Genomic DNA, 27,846 nt, shown 5'->3' with positions numbered 1-27,846 from the left:
GGCTTCATAGACAAGTATTGCATATGGAGATACTTTAAATGAGTGTATGGATTTTCACCTGACAAACCATTGAACTTAGGAAGTAAGTGTATTAATTGACCCTTAAGTTCAAAATCATTTTCGAAAATAGGCAATGCACTAGGTAAAGGTTCAAAATTAGCATCGAATTGAGTAAGGTCTTTAATAGTTCTCCCTCTTTGTGGTTTATTAATACCATTAAATCCTATATTCTCACCGGCTCCCTCATGTCCATTACCATTTAACCCATTCTCCCAATTGGTTCATTTTGCCTAAGGTCACTAGAGTTCATCCCAATACCACCTACACCTTCTATGATCGGGACCTCTACGAATGTTTCCACTAGGTTTCCTCCTCTTCACCAGTGGGTGGGTCAGGATTATGGGAATTAATGTTTGCTAACCTACGCTCTCTCCTCAACCTTCCTAAATATCTCTCCAACTCAGGCTGATAAGGTACTAAAGGTTCAGTCCTTCTTCACATGCACAGTCAAGAGATGCAAAATTCCGTACACACAGGTAATTCAATTAAAATGGATGAATGAATGGAGTGCAAGAGTATAGGGTATGAATGAATGATGAAAGAATATAACTATACACTCAAATGAAATGTGGAGTGAGTATGTATTAGTCAAGACTTAGAAACAAATTTTTAGCTCAAAAAGGGTTTTTCATCGCGACTAAACTTGAGTTCGTTGCGATTAAAGTGTTCACCGAAGCAAACCCAGAAAAATGGAAAGCAGTTCATCGCAGCAAAACAAGTATTGGTCACAACAAAATATCTTTATAGAATCAACTTCAGAACAAGGCAACAGTAAAAATAGAGCACTTGCAATACCAGAGGTATTAATGCCACACCAGGGTTAGAAAATTGCAATAACCGAGCTAGTAACCATAGTATTGATGCAAGAAATCTAAAGAATTAACAAAAGAAACACAAATGCAAAACTTGAAAGAAGTCAAGATATTTATGAGTTTTATGAAAATTTTCTATGTAAAGAAAACAAATACTATGTTTAACACTAAGGACTCTAAGACAACTATAATGCAAATGCAACTACTAGACAGCCTCGATCACACAGTTTGAACCCAACTCAACACTCAAGTTGACACCAAAATTACACGAGGAACCAAATTAATAGCTCCCCGACAACGGCACCAGTTTGATGAAGTCTTAGTCGTTATGGGCTCTCAAAAACAATTAGTTCTAAATAGGAATGCACTATAAAGGCACGATCCGGGTCGTGTTCACTTTGAGGAGTCTGACTTGTTTCTATGCAATCTTAGTGACAAACCATACGGAAAGATAAAATTGGGGGGGACTTTGAGACTGAATTAAATTCCAATGAAATCAAAAAGGAAGTGGAAAAGTCTTTTTGATCTTTTTCTTTTAGTGAATTAAAACGATAGTGCAAGAAAACAATCAAAAGGATAAGTTGTAAACTTAATTGATAAAATACCCCTTGGAGAATTGATTAAGCCTTCATCACTTCGAAATATGGTGGGAATTTACTTAGAACTAATCTTAGCTAGTTTAGAAAACCTTCCAAACTTAGGTAAATTAGCATGCTAGTGAAACTTTTGACCCAAAGACTCACAACAAAACTAACCACCCTCAAGCATGAACACTTGGTGAGATTGATGTAATGGTAACAACAACTAGAACATAATAACCAATTATGCTAGCGAGCCACCACGTTTAATCAAACCGAATTTAGATTAAACAACAACCAATATTCACATGACTAAACATAGGATTCTCATTACAGAACAAATACCAAAGCATAAATTCTCAACATCCAATCCAAAATACAGAGATTATAATATTGAAGCTCAGCTTTAACTACAACACAGAAATTCTAACCAAGAAAAACTGAAATGCTATTAAAGTAATAGAAAAGATGAAGTGAAACTCCCCAAATTAAGCTATAAGCTCAGGCCCTCATCAATACTCTTCAAGGCAAAATGTCCTAGCCTCTCATGGCCTCAGAAACAGCTCCTCCAAGCTCTAAAATCACAGTACCAGCCATAACAGATGAAGGTGGAAGATGGATGATGCAGAAAACTGATGGAATGAGATGGGGAAGAGGTGAAAATCAGTGGAAATCAACAGGAGAACCCCAAGAACCCTTGAAGAACCCTAGGAGATGAAAATGGGAGTGTTTTCACGGTGATTGGCGGCTGGCTCACATGGTATATTTCCAACAATCGCAATCTGAGGTTTAAACCCTGGTTATGTGTCAACATCCTTTTCGTCGCAACCAAATATCCATTTAGTCGTGACTAAATGATCAAAACGAACATCTACATTTAGTTGCGCCTTTTCTGGAATTCCTAAAATTTGTTGGGCCTTAACTGTAATTTCCTCGAACTTAGGTCCTTTGGAGATATTTTTCACTTGACCCTTGGCTGGAAAATCAATTTAAGCACTTATAATATCCAATTCAATTTTGTGAATGATGATTAATTAAAATGATGCACAATTTGACAGTTTTTACCCCTACAAAGTGCTTAATGAGAATTCAAAACCACATTTATAAACTGCTACAATTCATATCAAAACATGCATTTTAAACCAATCAATTCCCCAAAAACATGCTATTAGACATGAATTAATACAGTAAAACTTGGTCAAATCACACATTCTTATCCCACCACCAAGTCTCCTCATCTCTCTGCCCACGACCTTTGGGTTCTCCCAAAATTGCTTTAGCTACCATACGAACTCTTATAGCTATCTCTTCCCACATCATGTTCGCATCTCCCTGCAACTCCCAGATCCCTTCCTCCAAAAGGGTCATTTTGAATAACTCCTGCTTCTCACTCTTTAATTGCCACCATTTAACCCTGGGTTTTACCACTTGATGATACTTTTGTCTAATATTCTTATAACTTACATTAAGGATAAGTACTCTGTGTTAGGCAATCACCCCATCCCTAGGATTCACTTTACAATTAGTACACAATCTTCTGTTCAGATTCCTAACCAAAAAGAAATCAATTTGTGATTTTGATACACCACTTTTGTAGGTGATTAAATGCTCCTCTCGCTTCTTAAAACAAGTGTTGATAATCTTGAGATTGTATACAAGAGAAAAGTCAATAATAGATTGTCCTCCATTGTCAAGCTTCCCAAAACCAAAACCACCATGGACCCCACCAAATTATCCTACTTCCTTGCCGACATGTCCATTAAGATCCCCACTGATAAAATTTTTTTCTTCAAGCGGTTTGCTTTGAGCCAACCCTTCCATATCTTCCCAAAAATTTTCTTTAAGGTGTGTATCTACCTCAAACCTGAGGTGCATAGGCACTAATGATATTGATAGTATACTTTCCAACAATTAATCTTAAAGATATTATTCTGTTCTCAAACCTTTTAACCTCCACCACATTCTTTTTCATGTTCCATCAACAACGATACCGACACCATTCCTTGCACTCACCTTCCCTATAGGTTTATACCCTTCAAGTTCCGTGGCAACTTCTCCAGTCCATTTGGTTTCTTGGAGGCACAAGATGTTAATCCTTCTGTCCTTCATAACTCCTACCACCTCTATAGATTTCTCATTCAACGTCCTAATATTCCAAGTGCAAAATCTAATATTGCTCTCATGAACTAACTTCTTTAACCGCCTCCGTCCAAGAGAGTGCGGTAGCCCTTGCTTATTTAACATTATATCCGGGCGACGATGTAGTGGCTCTAGCTCATTTCTCACTGTACTCAAGCCATACAACACATCACTTCCAAGCAATGATCTAGTAGTAGCATAATTACTTCGTTGATCCATATTCATGAGATTCGACAATTTTTAAGTTGGCTATCAAAGGCCAAACACAACTCTTCTCATTTATTCGGGCTTGGGATACTAAATAGGCGGAGTTAAGAGATTTGAAGTTAACATAATTAATTAATACTATTTGAAGTTAACATAATTAATTAAAACTAGTTATTTTAATTTAATTGAAAAATAAGTGAAGTATATTGATTCTATATACATAGTTCATTTATTTTTGCTTATATGTTACTCACTGTAATGAACAAGCGTATATTATTTATATGCTTTATTATTATTATTGTGTTGTTGTTGTTATGATTATAGATACATGATCGCCGATTGTGATTGGGTTTGTATATAACCTTTTTCAAGTGGTAGTCTCAATCTTCAATGTCGTCTCAGGAAAGCATCTTATAAGTGGTGATTTTGGCTATCCACTTGACTTTTATGGTGATAAGGTAATATATAGTACTCCCTCCAATTCTAAAATAAGACCCATTTTATTGTAAATTATACTAAAAATGAGTCTTATATTTAGGACCAAAAGATTACATCTCATTCTATTTACTACTTCAATAAATTAATTGAAAAACAAAGGACGAAAAGCTACATCAATTATTCCCTGCTCATAAACAATGTAGATTGCTATAATATATATATATATATATATATATATTGATCGACAAGCTTGTTATAGATTTTATATTATATTGTGCATTGAATGATTTTTACTATTCTCTCTAGTACTTATTAACATAGGAACTTGCTGGGATGTTAGATTTGGTCCTAATTCCTAAATAACATATTAATGCATTTTTTCTCTTATATTTATCTTTTTTTCTAAACTAATTTATCTAATTAACTTGTAAACTAATATATAATTGAATGTAACACATGGCTATTTTAGAAAAACCATGTCACTTTTGTTTTAATTGACTAACTCATCTTACATTCTTAATTTGTTCAAATTAATTAAGTACTGCGAGAAGTATGTATTATTAGATATAATTTTGAAAAACCACTATTTCATTGGAAAAGGTAATATGGTTACATAGTTCATTTACAATAGCAATGTAAAACTTTTCTTTGAATCCCAACACAGACACACACACACACTCTAATTTATATAAAAAAAATTATATAGATTAAAAAAATCCAAATCTTACTAGTTCTTCATAAATTTTCACTGGACTAGTTTTGACGGTGGTTCAAATATTATCTAATTGAATCGAATTCTAGAAACAATGATTGATTTAACATCAATAATAATATTAATTCTAACGATTATATGATTTTAATTTTGTGGGCAGATTATATCATACATATTAGTGACCTAATTGGCCTTCCTTTTGACAGCTTCTTTGAGAAGGCAAATGCTTCTGCAAGTTTTCTCTTTGTTGGATTTCTATTCACAGCCATTGCTTCTGTCTACACTTCCTATGCATTGCCCAAAAAACCCTAGCACACTGCACATTCATTCATTTTTCTAATTCATTCGTTTTTTCCTTCTTTTTTTCTGTTCCCTATATATATCTTCTCAGTGGCGTGTGTGTGTATCAATCAAGTGCAGCATAACGTGGATTTGTATGTTCGTTAATATATATGTTCTTCATCTGTGTCTATATATATACACATATAAATTAAAGATTTTGGTTTTTCTAGAACTTTCCTCAGATTTCCATCAAACGTTGACTTATTTAATCTAAAGTCATGTTTGGTACAGAAAATAGAATGAAATGGATATTGGACATTTTTCCCCCAAAAAAAAAGTTCAATGTGTCTGTTGTTGGGCTTATATGATGATGAAGCCTTGAATTGCATATGGGCCCACATATTTGGGCCAGACCTAGATTTCAGCCCATAAATTGGACTTATGTTTGATATAATATTAATAAGGTATTTGGATAAAACCAAACCATGTTTTATAGAATAACTTTTTAAAAAAAAAGTTATTTTAAGAATAGATTTTGTGAAAATGTGATTTTGATAAAATGAGAGTGTTTGAATAGTTGTTTTGATAGATTTTAATCTATATTTTTATTTGAAATAATAAATAATATAATATAAATATAAATAATTAATAATTAATATGCGATATATTTATAAAATATAAAGTTAAATATTTTTTTTAGAAAAATGATTATTTTACCTTGGAGATTTTAAACATGAAATTCCATGATATTTTAAAAAAAAATTGAATAAACATATGTAAGAGCTATTTATTAGTTATATGATTAATTAATAATTAGTGTGTGTATAAAATATAAGATTAAATGTATTTTTTAAAAAATAACACCCTTATTATATATTTATGAATTTTCCTATCATATAATGAAAATATTAAACATAAATAATTTGATTAAATTCACAGTAAATTACTGAAGTCATGCATTTATTATATATTTTATTAAACACAATAGGAAAATATGAAAATATTTGGGTAAGTTTTGTTGGGGTTGTAAAAAGGAGAAAAATGTTACTTGCAAATATAGTTTCGTGTTCCAAAGCCTGCAATTCACTAATGCCCATCCAAAAGCGAAATTTTTTGCTTCTTCTAAAACCTTGCTTTCGCAGATTGAAATAATAGTTTTGGGCCAAACCTTAGTTTTCTCAAACCGTGTTGTGTTTGCATGGTTTTCGGGTCAAACAATGGTTTACCATTTTTTTTTATTTTAATAGTTTTAAATACTACTTCCGGTCTTTAATATAAGATCATATTTAATTTTTATTTTGATCCTAAATGTAAGACCCTAATCCACTTTACCTCTCATATTTACTCAATTTTTTCCAAGATAATCCTTCTAATAATTATAATTCTGGTCAATGCACTTAATTAGTAAGGATATTTTAGGAAAAACAACATCTATTTAAAACAAATAACTAACTCAACTTACTTCCTTAATCTCTTCAAATTAGTCAACTGGATCTTTTTTTTTAGTAAAAAGTCAACTAGATATTATAATTAGGACCGAAGGTAGTACAATCTATTTGTTCTTTATCTTGAAATGAAGCGTGTCTTGAAAAATGTATGAATATTTTGGTTGAAGAAAATAATTGAAAACAGGCCGCTAATTGATTCCACCACAAAAAAACAAAACATAATTTAAATAATTTTTTGATGTGATATCAAATGCCCTAACAAATGCCAAATAGTTCAAAATCGGAACAAAAATTGAAGGGAAAAAAATTTCGATGAATGAAAATAAAGAGTTAATATAATTTTTAGTCCTTAAAATTTGAGTTTATTTTGGTTTTGATACCTCAAGTTAGCTCATTATCTCATTTCTTAATACTACCTCTGATCCTAATTATAATACCTTATTTATAGTCTACAAATAAAGTCTTATAATTAAGATTGGAGGTAGTAAAAAAGTTAGTTTATGGTTGAATTTGGTCCTAAAGTAAGACTTCAAGCCACTTTAATTTATCCTTTATCTTTTCTCAAAATATTCATATTGATTTAAAGTGGTTCATACCAAAGAATAATTTCAATAATCCAAATCCCATACATATAGTTTATAAAGACCAACACATATTTATGATAAATAACCAAGTTAATTTGCAAATTAATTGTCTAGTTCGAACCGTAGATTGTATATATTTTTTCTTCCACATCCCTGTTAGATTCGAGGATGATCCAGCTCAACTGAAAAGAGTATTCCCGCAGACATTTTCTGCATTTACACGGATTCAAACATGAGATCTTGTTCTTAACCGTCAAAGATCCTGTAGCGAAGACCAACGAGCGACCAAGTATACTAATCTTAGAACAGGGATTTTCTCATCTACCCTTCCCCTCTTCTACTCTCCTTCTCCCCTCATTAGATTAAAAATCCAATGGTTCAGATTTAAACCATTAAAAAAATTTAACCTGAAAGATTCAGATTTTTGGTTTCCCTAATTTTCCCTTTGTCGTACACTTGCGTAATCGAATTTTCATTTCAAGGTTGAACCCCGCTGGCCCAACCCCGCATTCCATCTCCTCATTTCTTAACTCCTTAGTGTGTACATGAACAATTTTCTTCTTTCTTCTTATCCAACAAGTTCATGATTCCCCGGGTTTTAACAAATTAAAAATCCTTTTTTGTTATAAAAATTTGTTTTCTAACCTTTTACTTATAACATACTCTCTGTTCTAAATATAAAACTCATTTTATAATATAAATTATATTATACAATATATTTTACATTTGTGATCGGAAGAGTAATATGCTCAAAGACATTGATAAATGTGAAATCGGTATGTCAAGCAAAGTCTTAAAAATACGCGTACACGTGTTTATCTACATATAGCATATAAGGTTATATGATTTAGATACATATAATTTATATTTTAATTTACAAAGTACTTATTTTACATTTCACTTTTCAAATATGAAAACCAAGAAGATAAATACATTGTCCATATATTTTAAGGAGTTACGATGTAAATTTATTTCAAAAGTTTTCACTTAGGAGTAGTGTCACTCAAATTTTTTTTTTTAAATTTCAAAGTTTCCCTAAAAGCATTAAAATGGAGGAATATTGCCTCTTACCATTAAAATTGTTATAAGTTAATGTTAATAGTTTAATTGTCAATATTAGTTTTTTAATTAGATGGGATAAAACTTCTAGGTTGGCATTGAATCCCAACAAAAAAAAAATTCCAGGGCAACATTAATCTTTAGCAAAAACTTGTGGAACAAATTTACAACTTAACCCTATTTTAAGTGCAATTTCAAGAAATGGCTTATAACAAGATATGTGTGTGACCATTTGATTACCAAAAGGAGACGATGGAGCTGGTTTTTTTAGCACTCTTCCTAGCAAAATGTTACTAACAACAACACCAATTTTTATCTAAGTTGAAGACCATCACTTACAAGGACATTGTTAAGGTATCACAATTATTTTTTAATTTTCCTAAAAAATTTAAATACTGGCTTCGTTTGTTGTACAAAATTTAAGATGAGTTGCATTTTTCATATTTAACAAATAACATGACTCTATATAAATTTTATACTATTCTGGTCCTCAATATAAGACTTAATTGTTGAATTGGTTTTAATCCTAACTATAAGACCCATTTCTCATATTTATCAATTTTCTTTAAATTATCCCTATAGATACTCCCTCAACCATAATCAAGTAGAAGAAAAAGAGGGGGTATTAAAAAAGATGATTATGGTGTTTTAGGAAAAACATATCATATTTCTTATAATTAACTAACTTATCTAACTTCCTTAATTTAATCAAATTAGTTAAATGGATATTATATTAAGGACTAGAGGAGCACTATATAGAGAATATAAGTATCAATTTATTTTTTTTTTTCCTTGTGTCGCATCAAAAGGATTGGAATTCTAATTTTTCTTTTCCTCATCTCGATCACCCTAACTAATCCAGGTAATCTGATTTATGATTTTTTTTTTTGAATTAAAAGACAACTTAAAATCAATTGGGTCTACCCATATTTTTTATTTATAAAAAAAATCTTTCATGTCACTATATTCGCAATTTATGCGTCCTTTATTATACAAATTTATACTACCTCCGGTCCTAATTATAAGATCCAGTTGACTTATTTGAGGAGATTAAGGAAGTAAGTTAAGTTAGTTATTTATAATAAATAAGTATTGTCATTCCTAAAATATCCTTGCTAATTAAGTATATTGGCTAAAACTATCATTATTAGAAGGATTATTTTGGAAAAAAATACATAAATATGGGAGACAAAATGGATTGGGGTCTTATAATTAGGACCAAACAAAAAGTCAAATGGGGTCTTATAATAAACTTTATATTCGATAAAAAAAATAGTACATTTTGTGTTGAATGATAACAAGCACAAGTGGTGCCCGAAAAGTATTGTTTATTCTTTTATTTGTTGAATATTTTTATGCAAATTTTATTCATATTATTCATTTCACTTTTATATTTAGGGACCAAGTTTTAAAAAGTACTATAAGTTACAATAGGTCCCGCTCACTCCACCTCAGCCATCATCATCACATAGTATTGGGGTATTTGAATGGATCGGGACAACAGATTTGGAACATTTTAGATATTTGAATGAATTGAATGAATGTTAGTTTTTCATGTTTAATTGCAGAATTTTGTTGATTGTGAGCAATTGTTTGTAGCATTTAATGAATAATAAATTTTTTGCTTTTGGAGAAAAAAAGCATAAACTTATTATAAATATTTATATCGAAATGCTTATGTTTTTGAAAGTACAAATTTATCATATATATATATATATATATATATAAAGATCTCTCTATGTGCTTCTCCAAATTTCAGTATGTTGAATAAGTTCAATTTTTCTTTGGATTAAGGTGCTTAAATATCTCAAAATCATTCACGAAGTAACACACAACACTTGAAAGTTTATTTTCGTAGCAAAAATACTTTAGCCTTTATTTGCCGTTAAATTTAACTATTAAATTATGCGATTTGACCAATGTCATTAACAGTCAAATTTAACATCGGATAATAGTTTATGACAAAATTCTACAAAAGAAAATTCTAGGGCATATAAGAGCCAAAAAAGTTTTCAAATGCTAAGTGCCTATTCATGTATACTTTCAAGATATTTAAGCACCTCATTCTTTTTTGTTTCATTAGACCCTCGATAAATATTTTTTTCATACGGCCCTCTATAAACATTTTAGATGGAAGGAAATGATGGTTCAGATAGTTTTTGAATCTTGTCCCTGCGAGTGCTAAATCGTTTTTATTTTTTCCCCACATAATATTTCACATTTAGCTTTTTAATTTTATATTTTAATCTTTTGGGATTTTTTTCTTTAATATTGACAAAAAAAGGAAGTGAACTGACAAAAGAATATTGGCAAAAAAATTATAAGGGAATTATTAAGTTAAATTTGTTATCATACTAAATTATTAAATGTTAAAAATACAAAATGTGTATATTTCTAGCTTTTAGCACATATATAGTTGAATAGTTGTTATTTATCTAGAGCTTATATAGTTGGCTTATTTCTTTTGAAATGGTGAAAATAAATTTTAAAATTATTATGTTACTGATTATTATTTATTTAGGCTTTTGGTTAAAAGGGCTAAGTCCAAAGAAATAAAAACAAAAACAAAAACAAAAAGATATTTTCAGAAATACTAAACCCAAAGAACTAAAAATAGAAGGGAAAGAACAACCAAAATTTATTGCAATGGGCCTAATTATAAGGCAAAAAATATTTTTAAAAAAGAAAAACAAAACGGGATATGGCGAAACCTATATCAGGACAATACCAAGATAGGACGGGACACCTGTTCATCTAGCGTGAACAACTCTACTAACTAAGATGACTCTGTAAAAAAAAGTGTGCCCTTTAGATTGGATACCACCTCTTCCTTTGAAGTTATTGAATAGGAATATTGATAAAGTTTTGTTGTAGTTAAAGTAGGAGTTGGTTGATTTTATTTGTCTATTTTGTCTATCTACATGTTTAAAACTTGGGGTAACTTCCTCCATTTTTCATACTGGTATTTTTTTTGTTTCTTATATTGAAATGGTGGGTATTTCCGTATTTGTTGTTTATGAAGGGAAATGGAGGAAGTAGCGACTGACGTTGAGATTCCTGTCAATACTTTTGGCTCACTCATAGTAATTAATTTTTTAAAAATAAATATAATAAAAATAAGGCAAAAATCAGAAACAAAGGCGTGGAAAAGAGGGAAGGAGGAGGGACCTGTGGCCAGGAAAGCTCATGCCATCCAAAATTAATGGACGCCTTCTTTTCCTCTGTCACTCACTATTTTTGAATCACAAAATTCCTCACCTCTTCATCCAACGGTCCTCCTTCCTTCTCCTTCTCTTTTAAATTCCTTCCCTTCCTCGTTTCGTCTCCTTGCAGAGTCTCTTCTCCCTCTACCAACCCTCTTTATCGCTCGCTTGCTCGCCTTCTCCATCCCCATTCCCCCCTCGGCAATTCCAAGGTCTACTCATTCTTCCTCAATTCTTCTTAGATCTGTTCCTTGCATTTCGTTTCTTGATGGATCCGCTATTTGTTAGAATTCCCCGGTTTGATTTTGATCTTAAAATGGACGCTTTCCGGCTTTTTTTGTGGTTGACAAGTGGGACGTGAAATGATTTGCCTTTCATTATGGTTTTTGACTCATCGATCTGGGATTTTATTGTAGTAGCTGTTTATTTGCTGGCTTATGTTCTATTGTTATTTTGTTTAGTGGTTTGGATATTTCTGGTCAGTGGGTTGGATCTATCACTGTTTCATGGAAAATTGTTCTTGGTAGACTGAAGAAAGGAATCTGATGTGTATTTAATAATTCTGGTTGTTAGATGTTGACCGAACATACGATGCAGACATGTACTTGCACTTGAAAATGAGAGTAATATGTGTCAAATCTCCCAATCAGATGATAAGCTTGAGTAGAAAATGTTGGAAATGTTAAAAATGGTCGGCGTATCCACCCATTTTTCTTCATATTTTCTACCATTTCAATGATCCCTTACCAGCCTTTGAATCATAATTGTGGTTCATGGTGCGTGTGATTAATTAACTTCTTATTTTTCTTTCCCATTGAGGTTTGCATTCCTCTTATCTGGGAAATACTTTTGTTTATCTTTAGCGAGCAGGTGTAGGTTGGTTTGTCTTGGGATGGAGTGAATTTCATGTAAACGTATAATATATGTACTTTTGTTTCTGGTGTTTATTTCTCCAGTTTTCCTTTAGACTTCCTCCCCGCTAACTTGTTTGTCACTGGTATCTCACTAACCTGTCTATTCTTGATCATCAGTCTGTTGATATCTTGTGAGCATTTTTTTCATTTGTAGGAGATGAAACTGAATTCCACAATGTGTGTTGTTTAATCATCTATGCCATCAATAAATTCTTGCTATTGGCTATTGCTTTATTTCTGATGAAATATTTCTTTCCCCAGTAAACAAATTTGAATAGCAATATTTAACAATGATGTTGTTTTCATTTCGGGTTTTCCTTCCACCTTATTTTAGCCTTTCCCCTTGCCACTTCTATGTTTAATGGTCTCATTATACATAATTGATTGGTTTGTACTGACTGGTTGTTTGATCCAGTAGGTTATAGAAGATGGCAGAAGCTGAGGATATTCAACCTCTCGTTTGTGACAATGGAACAGGAATGGTCAAGGTGCTAATGGATCTTCTTTTAAATTGTTAGCTTTTTTTCAAATTCGGATAACTTAGTGTTTTGCACTATTTTCTTCTATGAAGCTGTTTAATATTTTCTATTATTTGGTGAAGTTGATTGCAGCTTTCTCTTTTTTCCTTTTTTGCCCCCTAGGCTGGATTTGCAGGAGATGATGCCCCGCGTGCTGTGTTTCCCAGCATTGTAGGTCGTCCTCGTCACACTGGTGTGATGGTTGGCATGGGCCAGAAGGATGCATATGTTGGTGATGAGGCACAGTCTAAGCGAGGTATCCTGACCCTCAAGTACCCTATTGAGCACGGAATTGTCAGCAATTGGGATGACATGGAAAAGATATGGCATCACACTTTCTATAATGAGCTTCGTGTTGCCCCAGAAGAGCACCCAGTTTTGCTAACTGAGGCTCCTCTTAATCCCAAGGCCAATCGTGAGAAGATGACTCAAATTATGTTTGAGACTTTTAATACCCCTGCTATGTACGTAGCAATTCAAGCTGTTCTCTCATTGTATGCAAGTGGTCGTACCACTGGTAAGCGATTCTTTCAATTTTTTGATGTGGTTTGAGTTTTAGTTTGAACCTTTCCTATTTGTATTTTTGTTTTTAGATTTTATTTTATTTTTATTTGGGATTAGAGTGTGAAAAGATAAAGTTAAAGAGACAAAAGCATCATCTTTCTGTTTTAAAATTATTATGGCTGGCTGGATTAGGGTGGTTTGCACCCTTCTCACTCAACTCCCCAATTTTCATGCCTCTAGTCCTAAACTTGAAGGGTTTGCAATTGCGTCCTTCCCATTAATAATCATTCATTTATAGCTTTCTGCCTCGATGAAATTGAGAATAATCTATAATGGTAATATTGTGAGTTTATATTTCTGATTCTCTGCGTCAATATAAAATAAATCTTCAAGAAGCTGCTTTATGCCGCTATTCACAAGCTACGAACAATGTGACTCATCCGTTAAACTTTGTGTAATGCACAGGGTCTACCCATCTAGTTTATTATTAATTTATTATCACGGTACCAGATAAGACTATTATCCATTTTCTTTCTTTTTTTTTTTTTTTTTTGCCCCCCAAGATACAAAGGCAGGCTAGGGCTCGAAGCAAACTGGAAAGAAGGTGTTGGCATAAAGCTAAAACTTAGCAAATAAACTGCTTAACCTCTAGGAAACTATTATCCATTTTCTATTTAAGATCCAGACACTGGTTTGGTAACTCTTAACATTCTTTCCCAATCCACTACATCAATGATAACTCCCATTCTTTCTCAGAACTCTCAAACATGACCTTATGCTTGGAGCAGAATGTGTTACTCTTCACTAGCATCTAAAAGGGATTAATTTTCATAGTGCCGTTGCTCTGAAACAGAGGATAAAACTGAGTATTATTGCTGTTTTCCTATATGATTTCACTTAACATGCTGCTCGAAAGGGCGAACTGTTCTGTTTCTGATCAGGAAGACAATGGGACAAACGTAATTGTGCTTGTTAATCTTAAATCTGTTTGTTGTTCCTCTGTAGGTATCGTGCTGGATTCTGGTGATGGTGTCAGCCACACAGTCCCTATCTATGAGGGTTATGCTCTCCCACATGCCATCCTTCGTCTTGACCTGGCTGGCCGTGACCTTACTGAATACATGATGAAAATTCTAACTGAACGTGGGTATTCATTTACAACCTCAGCAGAGCGGGAAATAGTGAGAGATGTGAAGGAGAAGCTGGCCTACATTGCCCTTGACTATGAACAAGAGCTAGAGACTGCCAAGACCAGTTCTGCTGTGGAGAAGAGCTACGAGTTGCCTGATGGGCAGGTAATCACCATTGGTGCAGAGCGATTCAGATGCCCAGAGGTCCTGTTCCAGCCATCCTTTATTGGAATGGAAGCTGCAGGCATTCATGAGACGACATACAACTCCATCATGAAATGTGATGTTGACATCAGGAAAGACCTGTACGGTAACATTGTCCTCTCTGGAGGCTCAACCATGTTCCCTGGCATTGCTGACAGAATGAGCAAAGAAATTTCTGCATTAGCCCCAAGCAGCATGAAGATCAAGGTTGTAGCACCACCCGAGAGAAAGTACAGTGTCTGGATTGGTGGTTCTATCTTGGCATCTCTCAGCACCTTCCAACAGGTTTGTTCTGTTCCTTATTTTCTTGCCTGTTACTTGGAATTGTCAGAGTTGCCTCCGTATATGATTGGTAATGGAACATTGTTTCTGAGTGCAGATGTGGATTGCGAAGGCAGAGTACGATGAGTCTGGACCGTCAATTGTGCATAGAAAATGCTTCTAAAATGTTTCAGAATATTATAGGGTTATTGAAGGAAGAGACTACTGTCACATTCCTCGGGAAGAAGTGCATCTTGCAGCTCTTTCATTCTACTTTTTTGTTGTGCTTTCATGTTCTTATCATGCTAGAATGATGACTTTAAGATGTCTGAGGAGTTTTTGTTTTGTATTTTATTTTTTCCTTTTTGGAATATTCCAATTCAGCATCATATGCCATTGAAATTTCACTTGTTCTCAGTCTCATTAATCCAAATGCACTATAAGGCACTACAATATCTGGAACAGGACAGGACAAGCAGATAAATCTAGATCTAAAGTCCTATACCATAACTATTTACATGCCAGAGTTTACGAACCGAGGACAACACAATCTAAGCATATAGTATATTACACAGAAAGCAATGATGCTTGAGCGAAGCTCTCTTTGTCAACAAAGGGATGCTCAATCTTAAAGTCTTCTTCCAAATTTGTCTTGTTTTCTTGCTTTAGGAGTTTCTCGTCCATGTTTTTGTGAACTCGTTGCTTTTCTTTGTCTCCATCTCCAGTACTAAATTTCTTGTCTAAGTTCACGATACCTTGTCCCTCAATTTCATGAAAGCCGCAGCAAGAATTATTTTTTTCATATTTCTTAGAAGGAAAGGCATTGATGCTTCCATTGATTGCCCAAGTTTGATTGTTGAAGCTTCCGAAGCCTTCGATCCCTCGAGAAAGTTGCCGAGCTCTTGATCTTTCTTCTCTTAAAAACTCGTTGTTTTCCAGCAGCTTTACTAATCTTTCTGATAATTTTCTAACTCTCATCCCCCAGTTGAACCTGTGAAACGAAAATTTTATTACAAGGGTCAACACTAAATTGCAATTAGTGAGTCAGGGACATCATTTGAGAATTGTTAAACTTTCATACCCTCTCTCATCAATGTACTGAAGTTGTCCTATCTCTTTGATAACGTCTTCATCACACCGAAACTCCTCAGGTACTCTTAGAGGCCCATGGGTTAGAAGATGTTCCAGAAGAATCAGACCTTTGTACGAGGCTCTCCACTTACTTCTATCAAATTTCTGCAACCTGTTTTCCCACATAGCATTGCATGAAACTTTAATGACATAATTCTTGAGATATTGAGAACATGCTTAATAAAATCTAAAAATGACACATTGACAAAAATGAAAAGGACAAATTATAAACAAAAATATCATGCAATGTTATGTAATATATATATATATGATTAACCAAAATTGGAATATCTAAGTCAATCATAATATAATATCATACAATGTTATGTATCCAGAAATGACACATGACATTCTGAGACGATCTACACACACACACACACAGACACACATGACTAACCAAGTCAACAACTATGAACTCTGAAAAGTGATAGATAAAAATAGTTGAACTGGGTTGTTGAGAGTGACTAAACCTTAATATTGTAGGCTCAAATGTTATCGAGGAAAAAATTCATATTGAGAAAATTATTCTTGTTCAAGACTAATAAAATTCAAATTTAACCCTCTTTTTCATTTAATAAAGGTATTCTTGAGCTATTTTGAACTTGAGATTAGTTTCTTTTGAGACTTAGAATCCAAATGCTTATACTTTTCTAAAACAAGTATGCTTTTTGGGATTTGAATTTATGTTCTCTTTGTGGGGATGAGGAGGTTGTTGGTTCTAAAATTTAACCCATTAAAGATATGGATAGATAGTTATACTAGAAAAAACAAAAAGTATGTTTTTTTTTTTTTTAAAAGAAAGGTAGGTATACCTCTTATGCAAAATCTCCACAATTCTCTCATAATCATCAACTTCGAATGCTCCTCGAGATATTAATCCCAAGTTACAAGTTTCTGGGGGCCATGGATTTTCACTGGTAGCTTCTTCTGTCATTCTGGACCCTCAAATTTACAAGAAATTAAAACAGTGTGTGAAACTTATTAAGAATCAAAAGAAAATCAACTTCCATTAACTGGTTTCAACATGTTGAGGACAATAATTAGTAGGAATAACTCCTATTAACTCATTGCAGTATCAGAAGATGAGTTTTTTCAGTTCTTCTACAAATGAAACATCAGAAGCTCAAAAGAGAGGACTTTAAGGAAAGAGATCACAGAAATGAAGAAACTCACAGTTCAACTGGTGTAACATCAGTCCATTTTAACCTCGCAGTTTTAATCTTGTCCTTGAAGAAGAAAGAAGCTTGCTTTTTGATTTCATGGAGGAGAGGAGAATCCATGTTTGAAGTGTTGTTTGAGAGAGAGTTAGCGAATTAGGTTTGAGGAGGAAAATGACCAAGAAGAAGATCGGATGAGAAAGATCTTTTATAAGAATTATCTATGAACCTACGTAAGGGATTCACCTAATCCATCAATTTGCAGATGATATATATAATATTATTGTCGGAATAAACTAATAAAGGAGCAAGCTTACATTTTGAGTTTAAAAAGAAACTTGAGAATTAAAAGGCAAGTTTTGCTGGATAATCTGTTTTTTAAGGAAATATAATGTCAAATTCTCAAGCAAGATTAATGAGAAAATTTACCTCTTTTGATATTGTTTATTCTCGTCGAAAATATATATACATATAAATATATTATAGTTTGAGATTTTGTGAATATTTTTAATTCAAATTTAATATATCTATCGGTTGGTAGATTTGCACTTTTTTTTAAATTGGACCATGAATTTCGGGTAAAATTTAACGTACATGGAATGGATTGCAAAACATTGCATATATAACTAAATCTGAAATCACTAGCTCAATACAACAATATCAAAGTGGTTTATACCTAACTCACTCTCTACCTATAGTAACATCAAAATGACATTAGAGGATTATGTTTTATATAACTCTCCAATTTTTTTTTCCAGTCAGATTATAACTCTCAAGTTCTAAATGTAAGAATTAAAAGATAAGTTTATATTGATTTTAACTGTAAGAATTCTTTGCTCCTATATTGCACATATCAAATGTGTTTTTCATCAAGAGAGTAGTATATCTAATACCAGCAGTTAAAAATAATACTTTTTGAAACTCAATATAAATTTTAACAAATAATTAGCTTACCTAATATTTACTAATCTGTGCAGGTTAATTATCAAACATTCAAGCTCTTACATTGAGGACTTAAGAAAGCATATTTTATTGTCATCAATACCTTCTATTCAAGTTAGATCCAGCTTTAGATTTCATAGTTTTTCACACATTTTTAATCAGTTTTACTTTTGTTCTCATTAGATATGTGGGATCTATGTACGTGTTACGTAGCTTTTATTTTGGAGTACAGCAATTCCTATAGATTATGCGTCTATTAGTATTAATTAATGATTTTGATTAGCTTGACTGTGCATAGATTTAATTCCTTCATAGTTATATTTGACATTAAAAAAAAAGATTGTTTAATCTCGTGATGAAGATTGGATTAAAAACAATAGATGAAATAGATGGAAACATTACAAATAATTTAACAACAAAATCTTAAATCAGTCTATCAATATCTGAGTGGCTCAACTTACCCCAAAAAAAAAAAAAATCTAAGTGGCTCATACGGTCATAACCATATAAAAGAAATCTCATAACTAACTCTCTATAATATGACATCAACGCGAAAGGACCGGATTATGCCCTTTTTTAAAAAAAAAAAATTTAATCTCTTTGACCTTAACATTAAAAGAATTATTTATCTTTTATTGTGATCACATTATATTAAAGTTGCATCCATCTTTGGACTGAGTTTATACATATTTTTAATTTAACATTTTTCATTTCTAGTTGCAGTCCTCATGAATTACACACGAATTCTAAACTTGATTGTGTATAGATTATAGTTTAGTATAGATTGTGTTTTTATTTTTTGGCCCGAGTATAGATTGTGTATTGATTGATTAAACGTGATTGTGGACATATCTCATTCATATTCATATTTGAAATTAAAAATTTGTTAAATTTCATTATGAAGTTTGGATTGAAAAAATGGCTGAAAGCTGAAATGGATTGGAAACATTACAAATGTTATTTTATTAACTAAATCTTAAATCAATGTGTCAATATTAGGGGTTCCTTCCCATATCTGAAATCTTATAACTACTCCATAAAAGTGACATCAAAGGGACATGAAAGGATTATGTTCTTTATTATTTAATATCTTTGACCTTAACAGAAAGAAAATTTATTTATCTTTTATTTAAATTGGATCCATCTTTAGACTGAGTTTGTGCAAATTTTTAATTTAACTGTTGCTATCATTAGATGTGGCTAGACGCTAAGCTATGGGCGCCGAAGTGAAAGTAGAGAGCTAAAACTAGTTTTAACATTTTTCGTATGAATAATAATAAACAGAGTAAAATATATTAACTTTAACCTTACAGTTACAGAAATTTCTCTTTTATTTTGAAAACCAAAATATATGTTGCATAATCTTTCCTTATAGTTTTGTGATTCAACTTTTACCCACCTAACTATTAATTAACCATTATTAAATTATAGTGTTGATCAAGAAACAAAAAATTGGACTGGTCAGTAAACCGGTCAAAATTTTGAGTTAAGGGTTAGTGAGTTAGTGGGTTAATGGGGGTTTAATCCGTGATCAGATTGGTAACAATTAAAGTATTATGTTTTAAATTCTGTACTAGCTATTTTGAATAAAAATAAAAATAAAGGCATGAAATAAATGTCAAATAATAATAAATACCCAATATTTTGCATATAAGATAAATAATTATTTTAAAAAAAAGTAATTGTAATAATATATAATAAAGGATATATTTAACAAATTATATATATAGTAAATAATATGATATAAATAGTACTTATTAGCCAAATCCTGTCAGATGATTTTGCTGATTTTGCGGGGGAAAAACATGGGAAACTTAAACATTGAAAGTTTTATTATAATTTAATTTATTTTTTGGGGAAAAAATCACAATAAAATCCAATTAAAATACCTAAATCCAAATTAAGGCTTATACTTCTAATAAATTTCTAATTAAAACATGAATTCTAATTTAGGATTTCTAATTGTCGTTAAATGACAAGAATGTCTCTCTTTAATTAAAATAAAAAATTAATTATTTTACTCCCCTAAGTGATCTCTGATCTTTTATGATTATTTTTAAGACCAAAAAACAAATAAAAAATTGTATAGTGTTTAAAATTTGTATATATAACCAAAATCTTCAAAAATATTTTAATAAAACATTTTAAATTTCAGCATAAATAGCCTTAAAATAAATATTTTTATTTTATATTTGTAAATATTTATTTTAAGATCTTAAAATATTTTAATTACAAAAAATATTTAATATTATGTATAATTTACATTATTTTTATTTATTTCTGCAAACATTAGATTTCAACCCAAAAATGTAATTTGCAACAATTTAATATAGAATATTTCTTATAATTAAGATATTTTAAAGTCTTAAAAATAAATATTTACAACCTGAAAATGCAAAATATTTATTTGAATTGCACTTATATTGTAATTTAAAATTTTTTATTAAAATATTTTTAAAGGTTTTAGTTATATATACAAGATTTAAATATTATAAAATTATTTGTGTTTTTAGTTTCAAAAAATAATCAAGAAAAGAGAAACTATTTGGGAGGGGTAAGATTACAGAAGGGCATTCTAGACATTTAACAATATTCAGAAATTTCTAATGAGACCTTATGACCTAATTAGAAATTTATTAAAAGTGTAGACTTGAATTTGGATTTATGTATTTCAATTGGATTAATTAGAATTCTTCCTTTTTTGGGACAATGACACCAAAAGAAGGTGAAAATTTGTAAATGTCAAATAAGGAATGTTAATAAAAATTTGTTATTATTTGCAAATTTAAAATTGTCAATACCAAATAAAGTTGTGCTACCAAACCTAATTTGGAATTTGCAATTTTCAGCATCTTTTTCTGTTATTCTCCCTCCTTTTTTCCCTTCAAAATTTAATTTTTTATTCACCTGTTTTAATTTCTAAGTTTCATGTTTTCCAAAATTCATTTTCCGTCCCATCACCCTTTTATAAAATTATCGTTAAAAAGTCTCACAACAAGAGCATAGTAAGGACAAACTTTGGCGTAAGAAATGATAATAGATCATGACATGTTCAGAGTTCAAGGGACTTTCACAAATTATATTTGATTATATGGGGATGCGCAACAATTTTTACCCCTTTTTATAGACTATATGTTTTTGTTTGGCTATGCATAGGTATTCTTTTATTTGATGTATTATTAGACACTAAATGTGAACACCTCTCTTAAAAGGGATTGATGTAATGACATTTGATTAAATTTGATGGGCAGCCACTCAAACCTATAAGGACCCCAAAATATATCTATGAAAGCCCGAATAAGGAACTCAAATTTTCAAAAGAGTTAATATGATTTTTGGTTTCTGAAATCTGAGCCCATTTTGTTTTTGGTAGCTCAAAATTCAAACATGTGATTTTATTTCCTGAAATTTAGTTCGTCTTAAAACATTAGTCCTTGAAAATGTAATGTTAACATTTGTTGAAGGGATAATTAATCTCCGAGTCATTATAGTTTTATCTGATTTTTAATCAGGTCCCTATAAAATTTTTTCTTTTTATTAAATCCTTTTACTTTCATGTGTGTTTTTATTAGGTCCCTCTACTTTTTTTTCTTTTTATCAGGTCCTTATAGTTTCACTTATTTTTTAATTAAGTCCTTTCTAGTTTTAAAAAAATTATTTATTAACTTTATTCTTTAAAATTAATTTCATTTTTAAATTAGCAATTATATAATTGGACAAAGTAATTAATATAATCATTTAGTAATTAATAATTAATCAGAATAATCAATTATACTTATCTATAATTTGTTTATAATTATATTCTAATTTTAGAAAATTTTATAATTATAAAAATTAGAATTGAAAAATAAATAATATGTATGTTTAACTAAAATTTAAAAGAATATTAACACAAGATTATTATAATAATTTATTATTTATGGAATATTATTATTTATAGAATAAAGAATAAAAACTGACCTAATTAAAAATAAAGTAAAACAATAAGGACTTGATTAAAAACATGTGAAATAATAAAGATCTGATAAAAAGGAAGAAAAAAAGTTATAGGGACCTAATTGAAACTAGAAGGATATGCATATTAATTATCCTTTTGTTGAAATATAGTAAACAGTGTTAAAGTGATTATGTTGACTCATTATATGATATGGCTAACACAATGATTATATAGAGGGGATGAGTTATTAAAACGCGAGCAACTCCTTAAACAAGCAACGAGAAAGGAAAAAAAAAAAAGAAGGACTAAACAGCTGCATTTTGAAGACCTGTTCTTTTTACCCTTTTTTTGTTATTCACACAAGATCTAACTAGATGTTATCTGGTGAGTTAATATCACGACTTTAACACCGTTTATGATACTTAAGCAAGTTTTAATATCATTATATCTCTAATGATTGACATTTTAGGACGGAGTGAATTCAAGGGACTAAGATTATGTGTTTGAAATTTGAAAGACTAAAACCAAAGTAGGTGTATATTTTAGAGACCAAAAATTATATTAACCCTTTTGAAAAGAAACAACTTTAGAAAAATAACATAAAAAGAAATTGAAAATTGTAATATTCCAATTCAGGCACTTAAGAGATCAAAATCGCAAGGAAGGAATTGATACATGATATAGTATTTTGCAAATGTAGTTAAATGACAAAAATTCCCTTGCATCAAAAAGTTTATTAATAAGTTGTGAATTGACAATAACAAGTGTTGAACAAAAAATAACAAGAAATGTATTAGCAATGACAAGTTATTTATTAATAAGTTGTGAAATGGTAATAACAAGTATTGAAAAACCAATAACAAACAATGTACTAGTAATAACAAGTTTGATAACTTTGTTTTTAAAGAAATATAATATAAAGGTATTTTAGTCATTTGATTACATTTTCAAAATACCATATCAGACACTACCTCCTCCCTTGAAATTTTGATTTCTAAGGTGCCTGAATTGGAATACTGTAATTTCTAACCTTTTTTTTTTTTTGGTTATTTTTCCTACAGCTTTTAGCCCAAACTGAATTTGGGACATATTAAAATCAATCCCCAAGAAAACTAACTTGAAAAATCGTACAGTCCAGTGTCTGGCCTATGAGGGATTAAAGCTTGATTTGGCCCAAGTTCGCACGATCATTTTTCTTTGACTTTTAGACCTTCTATTTATTTTGCTATTTTACACTGTTTTTTAACTAGACACATGAATTTTTTTATTGGAAACAATTCTATTTAGAGTATATTATTGTACATTAAATGCGAATATATCTACCGATGGGAATTAAAACCTGAATTTACTATGTTGTGGTCGTGGAACTCATTCTACTAGACTCAATCCTATTAATTTATTTTACACTTATTTTATATTGTCTTCTTTTATTCTTAGAAACTTCATTATTAAGGCCTTGTATAAAATCGCTTTTAGTTTTTGTCTATTATTGGCATCAATATATTCTTGACCGCAAATTGGTGATAATATTCAGGTGAAAAAAGCTAGTAATAAAAATTTTGAAATGAAAGTGATATTTTTTCGTTAAAAAATAACAAAAAAATAATAAAATACATGAAGGAGATCTAGACTCTGTGTGTGTGTGTGTGTGTGTTTATTTCAAGAAACGTTCCTCAACTTTGATGTGATTTTTGGGCCAACCAACTTTTATGACGTGATTAAGGGCATTAAGTTTGGTGATTGGTATGATTATTACCAACCTCCATATATGGCTTCCAAGCTAAATCATCGTTGAACCATCACGGAAAGCTAAGCAACGAGAGCTCTCTGAGATAACATATGCCTTCTAGTTAGTCCTCACAACAACTATCACAAATGTGTGTGCGCGTGCGAAATACACATTATAAGCTATTTATTTCTAAAAACTCTGCATGCTTTTTTATAGCAACTAGTTTTTCTTTAGGTAACAATAATCTAATATTCCTCCTGCAAATTACACTATAAAGTAAGTATTATATTACGGATAAGAGGAGTATTAAGTATTATTGACAAATTCAAATTTGAGCATTTTTGAGTCTCAATAGATTATTCTAAAAATAATGTTTTTCTTCATCCATGTGACCAAAACTTAACTTAAGGATGCTCAAATTATAGCACAGAGATATTCTAGTAAAATATATATGTATATATATTTGTCGTCAAATTTTGTTCGTATTCTTCCCAAGTGAAACAAGCCTCCCAAAATCTCCACAACGAAACAGCAAGAATATTAAGAAAGTTAACTATTAAAAAAAAGCACAAGAAAATTCTAAGAGAAGACATATATATATATATATATATATAGAGAGAGAGAGAGAGAGAGAGAGAGAATTAAGTAGCATAAGACCTAGATTATTTGTAATGAATATTATTAATAATGCAAATGAATATAACTTCCCTTAATTAGTTAATCAATGAGCCATGGCTAGAGGATGAGAGAAACTCATGATACTTCTCTGCTTAGGCATGGCAAGCACAGCGGTATGATCCAAGAAATCATTAAGAGAAACCACAGACTGCAAAATAAGTCTCAGATCTGCAACACTTGAAAACCCTGATCCACCAACTTGTCGAACAGCATAAACATAGAAAGTCACGCACCCTTTCCTGAACTTAAACCTCGCCATCTCGAACCCTTTAAGGCCCCTTATGAGCTTCTTGTTCACTTCCCCAAGTGATATCTCCAATGGCCAAATCTCATCAACTTTCTTCTTCAACGCTTCGCTCTCAAACACGAACAAGACAACCTTTGACTTCTTGGTGCCGAGGCCAAGCGTGAGAGTATGCCAAGCATGGTAAGCTAAGATTGTGAAGTTTGTGGGGATGAAAGCTAGGGTTGAAGAGAAAGGAACAAGAAGCTTGTTTCTGGGCTTACTATTGTTATTATTGGTTGGTGGTGGAAGAGAGAGGAGTTTCAGAAGCTCTAGGGTTCTTGCTCGTCGGATTGTGAAGGATTTTGTGATGAACTGGCCTCCAAATCGGAGACCTTTTACATCTGAGCTTGGATTGAATGAAAAATCTGATGAATACAATAACTTTGAAGCTTGGTGCTCCTTTTGCTTTTTGTTGTCGACTTTCTTTTTCTTCTTCTCTTCTGCCATGCCTGAAGGTAGTAGTACCGTATCAGAGAGAAAGTGGAAAGAGAAGGTTTTGGTGTTAGAGATAAGACCTAATTGTCAGTGTGAGTTATAATTGAAATTTCTCTTGGCCCCTTTCTTCTTTTTCATGTGACAGGATATGATAACCACTATGCATAGTTATATACATATATATTATCCTAGTTCTAAATTTAATTTCCAAGAATAAAATAAGCATTGTGATGGGTCATAAGAAAAACTAATCCATCTAGTGCTCATGTCATGCAACCTAACCTAACCTAACATCTGAGGCCCATCAAGCATAGCTATACATATGATGGTGGGGCCATCGGGGATATATAAATTCAAGCCAGATCAAAATCTAGATAAGAGGTAAAACTCTCTCAACTTAAATTTCCTAAATTTAGAAAATAGAAGTTTTTTTAAGCCATAATTAATTGTTACCCGGAAAAGTAGTTCAATGCTAACAGGTTGATTGGGATCGACCACATTATTATGATCTCATGAATTGGAAACAATTAAGTTGAGATGCTTCCAACAACCGTAAAGGCCACCAAATTTTCTTTCACCAATTTGTGGAGGCTTCCAAGAAATATATTCTTAATTGCTAATTTTGTACTTTGTAACAATGTGGACATAATTAATTAACTAATTATATATGGTGTCATGAGAAGAAATTTGAGAATAATTTTAGTTCTGTTTGTTGAAATTAATGACCCCATTTTGATCATAAGTTATTGATTCCTTAACATTAGTTCAAACTGATTAAATATTTGCTTTTTAAAAAATTATTTGATATTCTGTGTACTACCAACTGTTTTATAATATATTAGAGTGTTGTCAGATTTCAAATAGATAGTAACTCTCCTACTTTTATTCTTTCTACCAAGGTTATTTAGCAGGATTAATAGAGAAAATGTTGAAGTCCATCATCTCTTATTATTTGTGTTTTGATTTAATTAGTTTTTTTAAAATAAAAAACAAGACCCATTTGACATAGAGTTGAATTACAAGTAGGAGATCAAGACTACATAAATTAAACTAGTTTATAAAATATCATATTGACTTTAATTAAGATGTGGTGTCTATTCAATAATATATGTAACATTTCCCACAATATTAAAAAATAACCTAATTTGAACAAATTCTTTGAGGTCAAAGATTAAAGTAAATTGCTCATAAATACCTATTCAGAGAATTAATTGTCCAATTATTCCTGAATCCAATGTTATATATTTTCATACACAAGAAGTATCGGTAATCTGAAGAATCTCATACCATTTTTCAAAATTCCAAGGCTCATTAAGTAATTAATTCTCAAATTGATAGTTATGGGCAATTTTCCCTAATAAAACCGTTCGCGTCTCTTGCTTGCCAAAGGGATAACGAAAAAGAAAATTTAGAACTTATAATAATTTGTTATCAATATTTTTATTTATTGTTGGTTAACTAATTAAGAGATTTAATTATTTATCTAAGGGCGTCATCGTAAGTAGGTGTTTGTTGAAGGGTCAATGACATTCATGCACCAGAATTATATATTGATGGGAAAGTTGACAGAGGATTTCAACAAAATAAAATGATGAGAGGTTCATTAATTGATTAGAAAGCATTGGGATCAATGTCATGCCCCTTCTAAATTGACACAAAACCCAACAAGTTATAATCAATCATCTAACATGCACACATTTTCGGTATTTTTCATGATTAGTTTTTGGGCAGTTTAATTTTCACTACAAAAAAGAAAATAAAACTTTCAGCTGAAAATTTTCAGCAGTAACTAACAAAAGCATTCATAAAAGTATGACTTTTAACAATAACTCTAGAAAGTGGTCGTTAAAAATATGTCCTTCCGCAACAACTTATTTGTTGCCGCTAAAAGTCTGATTTTTAGCAACAACTTTTTAGAATGGAAACTAAAGTTCTCATGTTTAGCGGCAACTCTAATAAGTTACGTTGAATGACAGACTTTTAGTAGTGACATTAAAGGTTGCTACTGAAACTATAGTTTAATAATATATATTTAGTTTTAGAATAATAATCAGTAGATTTATTTTAGTTCAATGGCAAGAAGATTAGAGGCAAACCGATGTGCTCACAAGTTCAAATTTTGGAGAAGACACATTTGACTTGATAATATTTGAGGATGACGTGATGGCCAAGGTGGCGTCCAGTGATAGTGAGACGTTCACGACACAGGCCTAACGGATCCTACGAGTGTGGACATGGGCTCTGCTTAAGACAATATTGGAGCCCAATTAAGGCGTAGCCAGTAAGTAAGGAAGAAAACTTGGAAGATGCGAGAACTTGATGAGGTGGAATGAATATAATAAGACAAAGACGGTTAGAGGAAAAGGGTATGGAATATTTTGATGGATTTTCTCCCTCTCTACGATTTCCTCTCTTCCTTGTTGTGACCTCTATCTTCTGTTCCTGCTTCTGCATTTTTTCTATGATTGTCATATTTGATTGTTATTTCATATTTGGAT

General features: G+C 31.3%; 4 protein-coding genes across 4 annotated transcripts; 1 reads left to right on the top strand and 3 right to left on the bottom strand.

Moving 5' to 3' along the window:
* Nucleotides 1-3,418: 3,418 nt before the first annotated feature.
* On the bottom strand, nucleotides 3,419-3,808 carry LOC114743922 (uncharacterized). Its single transcript, XM_028932119.1, has one exon. It carries the CDS (start codon nucleotides 3,806-3,808, stop codon nucleotides 3,419-3,421), a length of 390 nt encoding a protein of 129 aa, XP_028787952.1.
* Nucleotides 3,809-11,646: 7,838 nt separating this feature from the next.
* Nucleotides 11,647-15,473, top strand: LOC114743923 (actin-1). Its single transcript, XM_028932120.1, has 5 exons — nucleotides 11,647-11,734; nucleotides 12,855-12,924; nucleotides 13,078-13,471; nucleotides 14,464-15,077; nucleotides 15,172-15,473. The coding sequence occupies exons 2-5, from the start codon at nucleotides 12,865-12,867 to the stop codon at nucleotides 15,235-15,237; spliced, it is 1,134 nt and encodes a 377-aa protein (XP_028787953.1). The 5' UTR covers nucleotides 11,647-11,734; nucleotides 12,855-12,864; the 3' UTR covers nucleotides 15,238-15,473.
* A 147-nt stretch (nucleotides 15,474-15,620) lies between these two features.
* Nucleotides 15,621-17,497, bottom strand: LOC114743921 (ENTH domain-containing protein C794.11c-like; the record flags this gene model as incomplete). The annotated part of the gene is made up of 4 exons (XM_028932118.1): nucleotides 15,621-16,044; nucleotides 16,135-16,296; nucleotides 16,997-17,119; nucleotides 17,358-17,497. Coding segments are annotated over 4 exons (849 nt in total), but the record flags the coding sequence as incomplete, so codon positions are not given.
* A 7,093-nt stretch (nucleotides 17,498-24,590) lies between these two features.
* On the bottom strand, nucleotides 24,591-25,423 carry LOC114743920 (uncharacterized). The gene has a single exon (XM_028932117.1). It carries the CDS (start codon nucleotides 25,358-25,360, stop codon nucleotides 24,671-24,673), a length of 690 nt encoding a protein of 229 aa, XP_028787950.1. The 5' UTR covers nucleotides 25,361-25,423; the 3' UTR covers nucleotides 24,591-24,670.
* Between the last annotated feature and the right edge of the window lie 2,423 nt (nucleotides 25,424-27,846).

Source organism: Neltuma alba, unplaced genomic scaffold (assembly GCF_004799145.2).
Source record: "Neltuma alba isolate B1F8T4 unplaced genomic scaffold, ASM479914v2 tig00004181_pilon, whole genome shotgun sequence".
NCBI lineage: Eukaryota > Viridiplantae > Streptophyta > Magnoliopsida > Fabales > Fabaceae > Neltuma > Neltuma alba.
This window is presented reverse-complemented; position numbering and strand designations above follow the sequence as displayed.

Bases quoted from the DNA above. Each gene is read 5' to 3' on its own strand.
- LOC114743922 (XM_028932119.1), bottom strand. From the start codon at position 3,808: ATGGATCAACGAAGTAATTATGCTACTACTAGATCATTGCTTGGAAGT.
- LOC114743923 (XM_028932120.1), top strand. From the start codon at position 12,865: ATGGCAGAAGCTGAGGATATTCAACCTCTCGTTTGTGACAATGGAACA. The intron at 12,925-13,077 runs GTGCTAATGGAT...TTTGCCCCCTAG, and splicing joins ATGGAACAGGAATGGTCAAG to GCTGGATTTGCAGGAGATGA. The intron at 13,472-14,463 runs GTAAGCGATTCT...GTTCCTCTGTAG, and splicing joins TGCAAGTGGTCGTACCACTG to GTATCGTGCTGGATTCTGGT.
- LOC114743920 (XM_028932117.1), bottom strand. From the start codon at position 25,360: ATGGCAGAAGAGAAGAAGAAAAAGAAAGTCGACAACAAAAAGCAAAAG.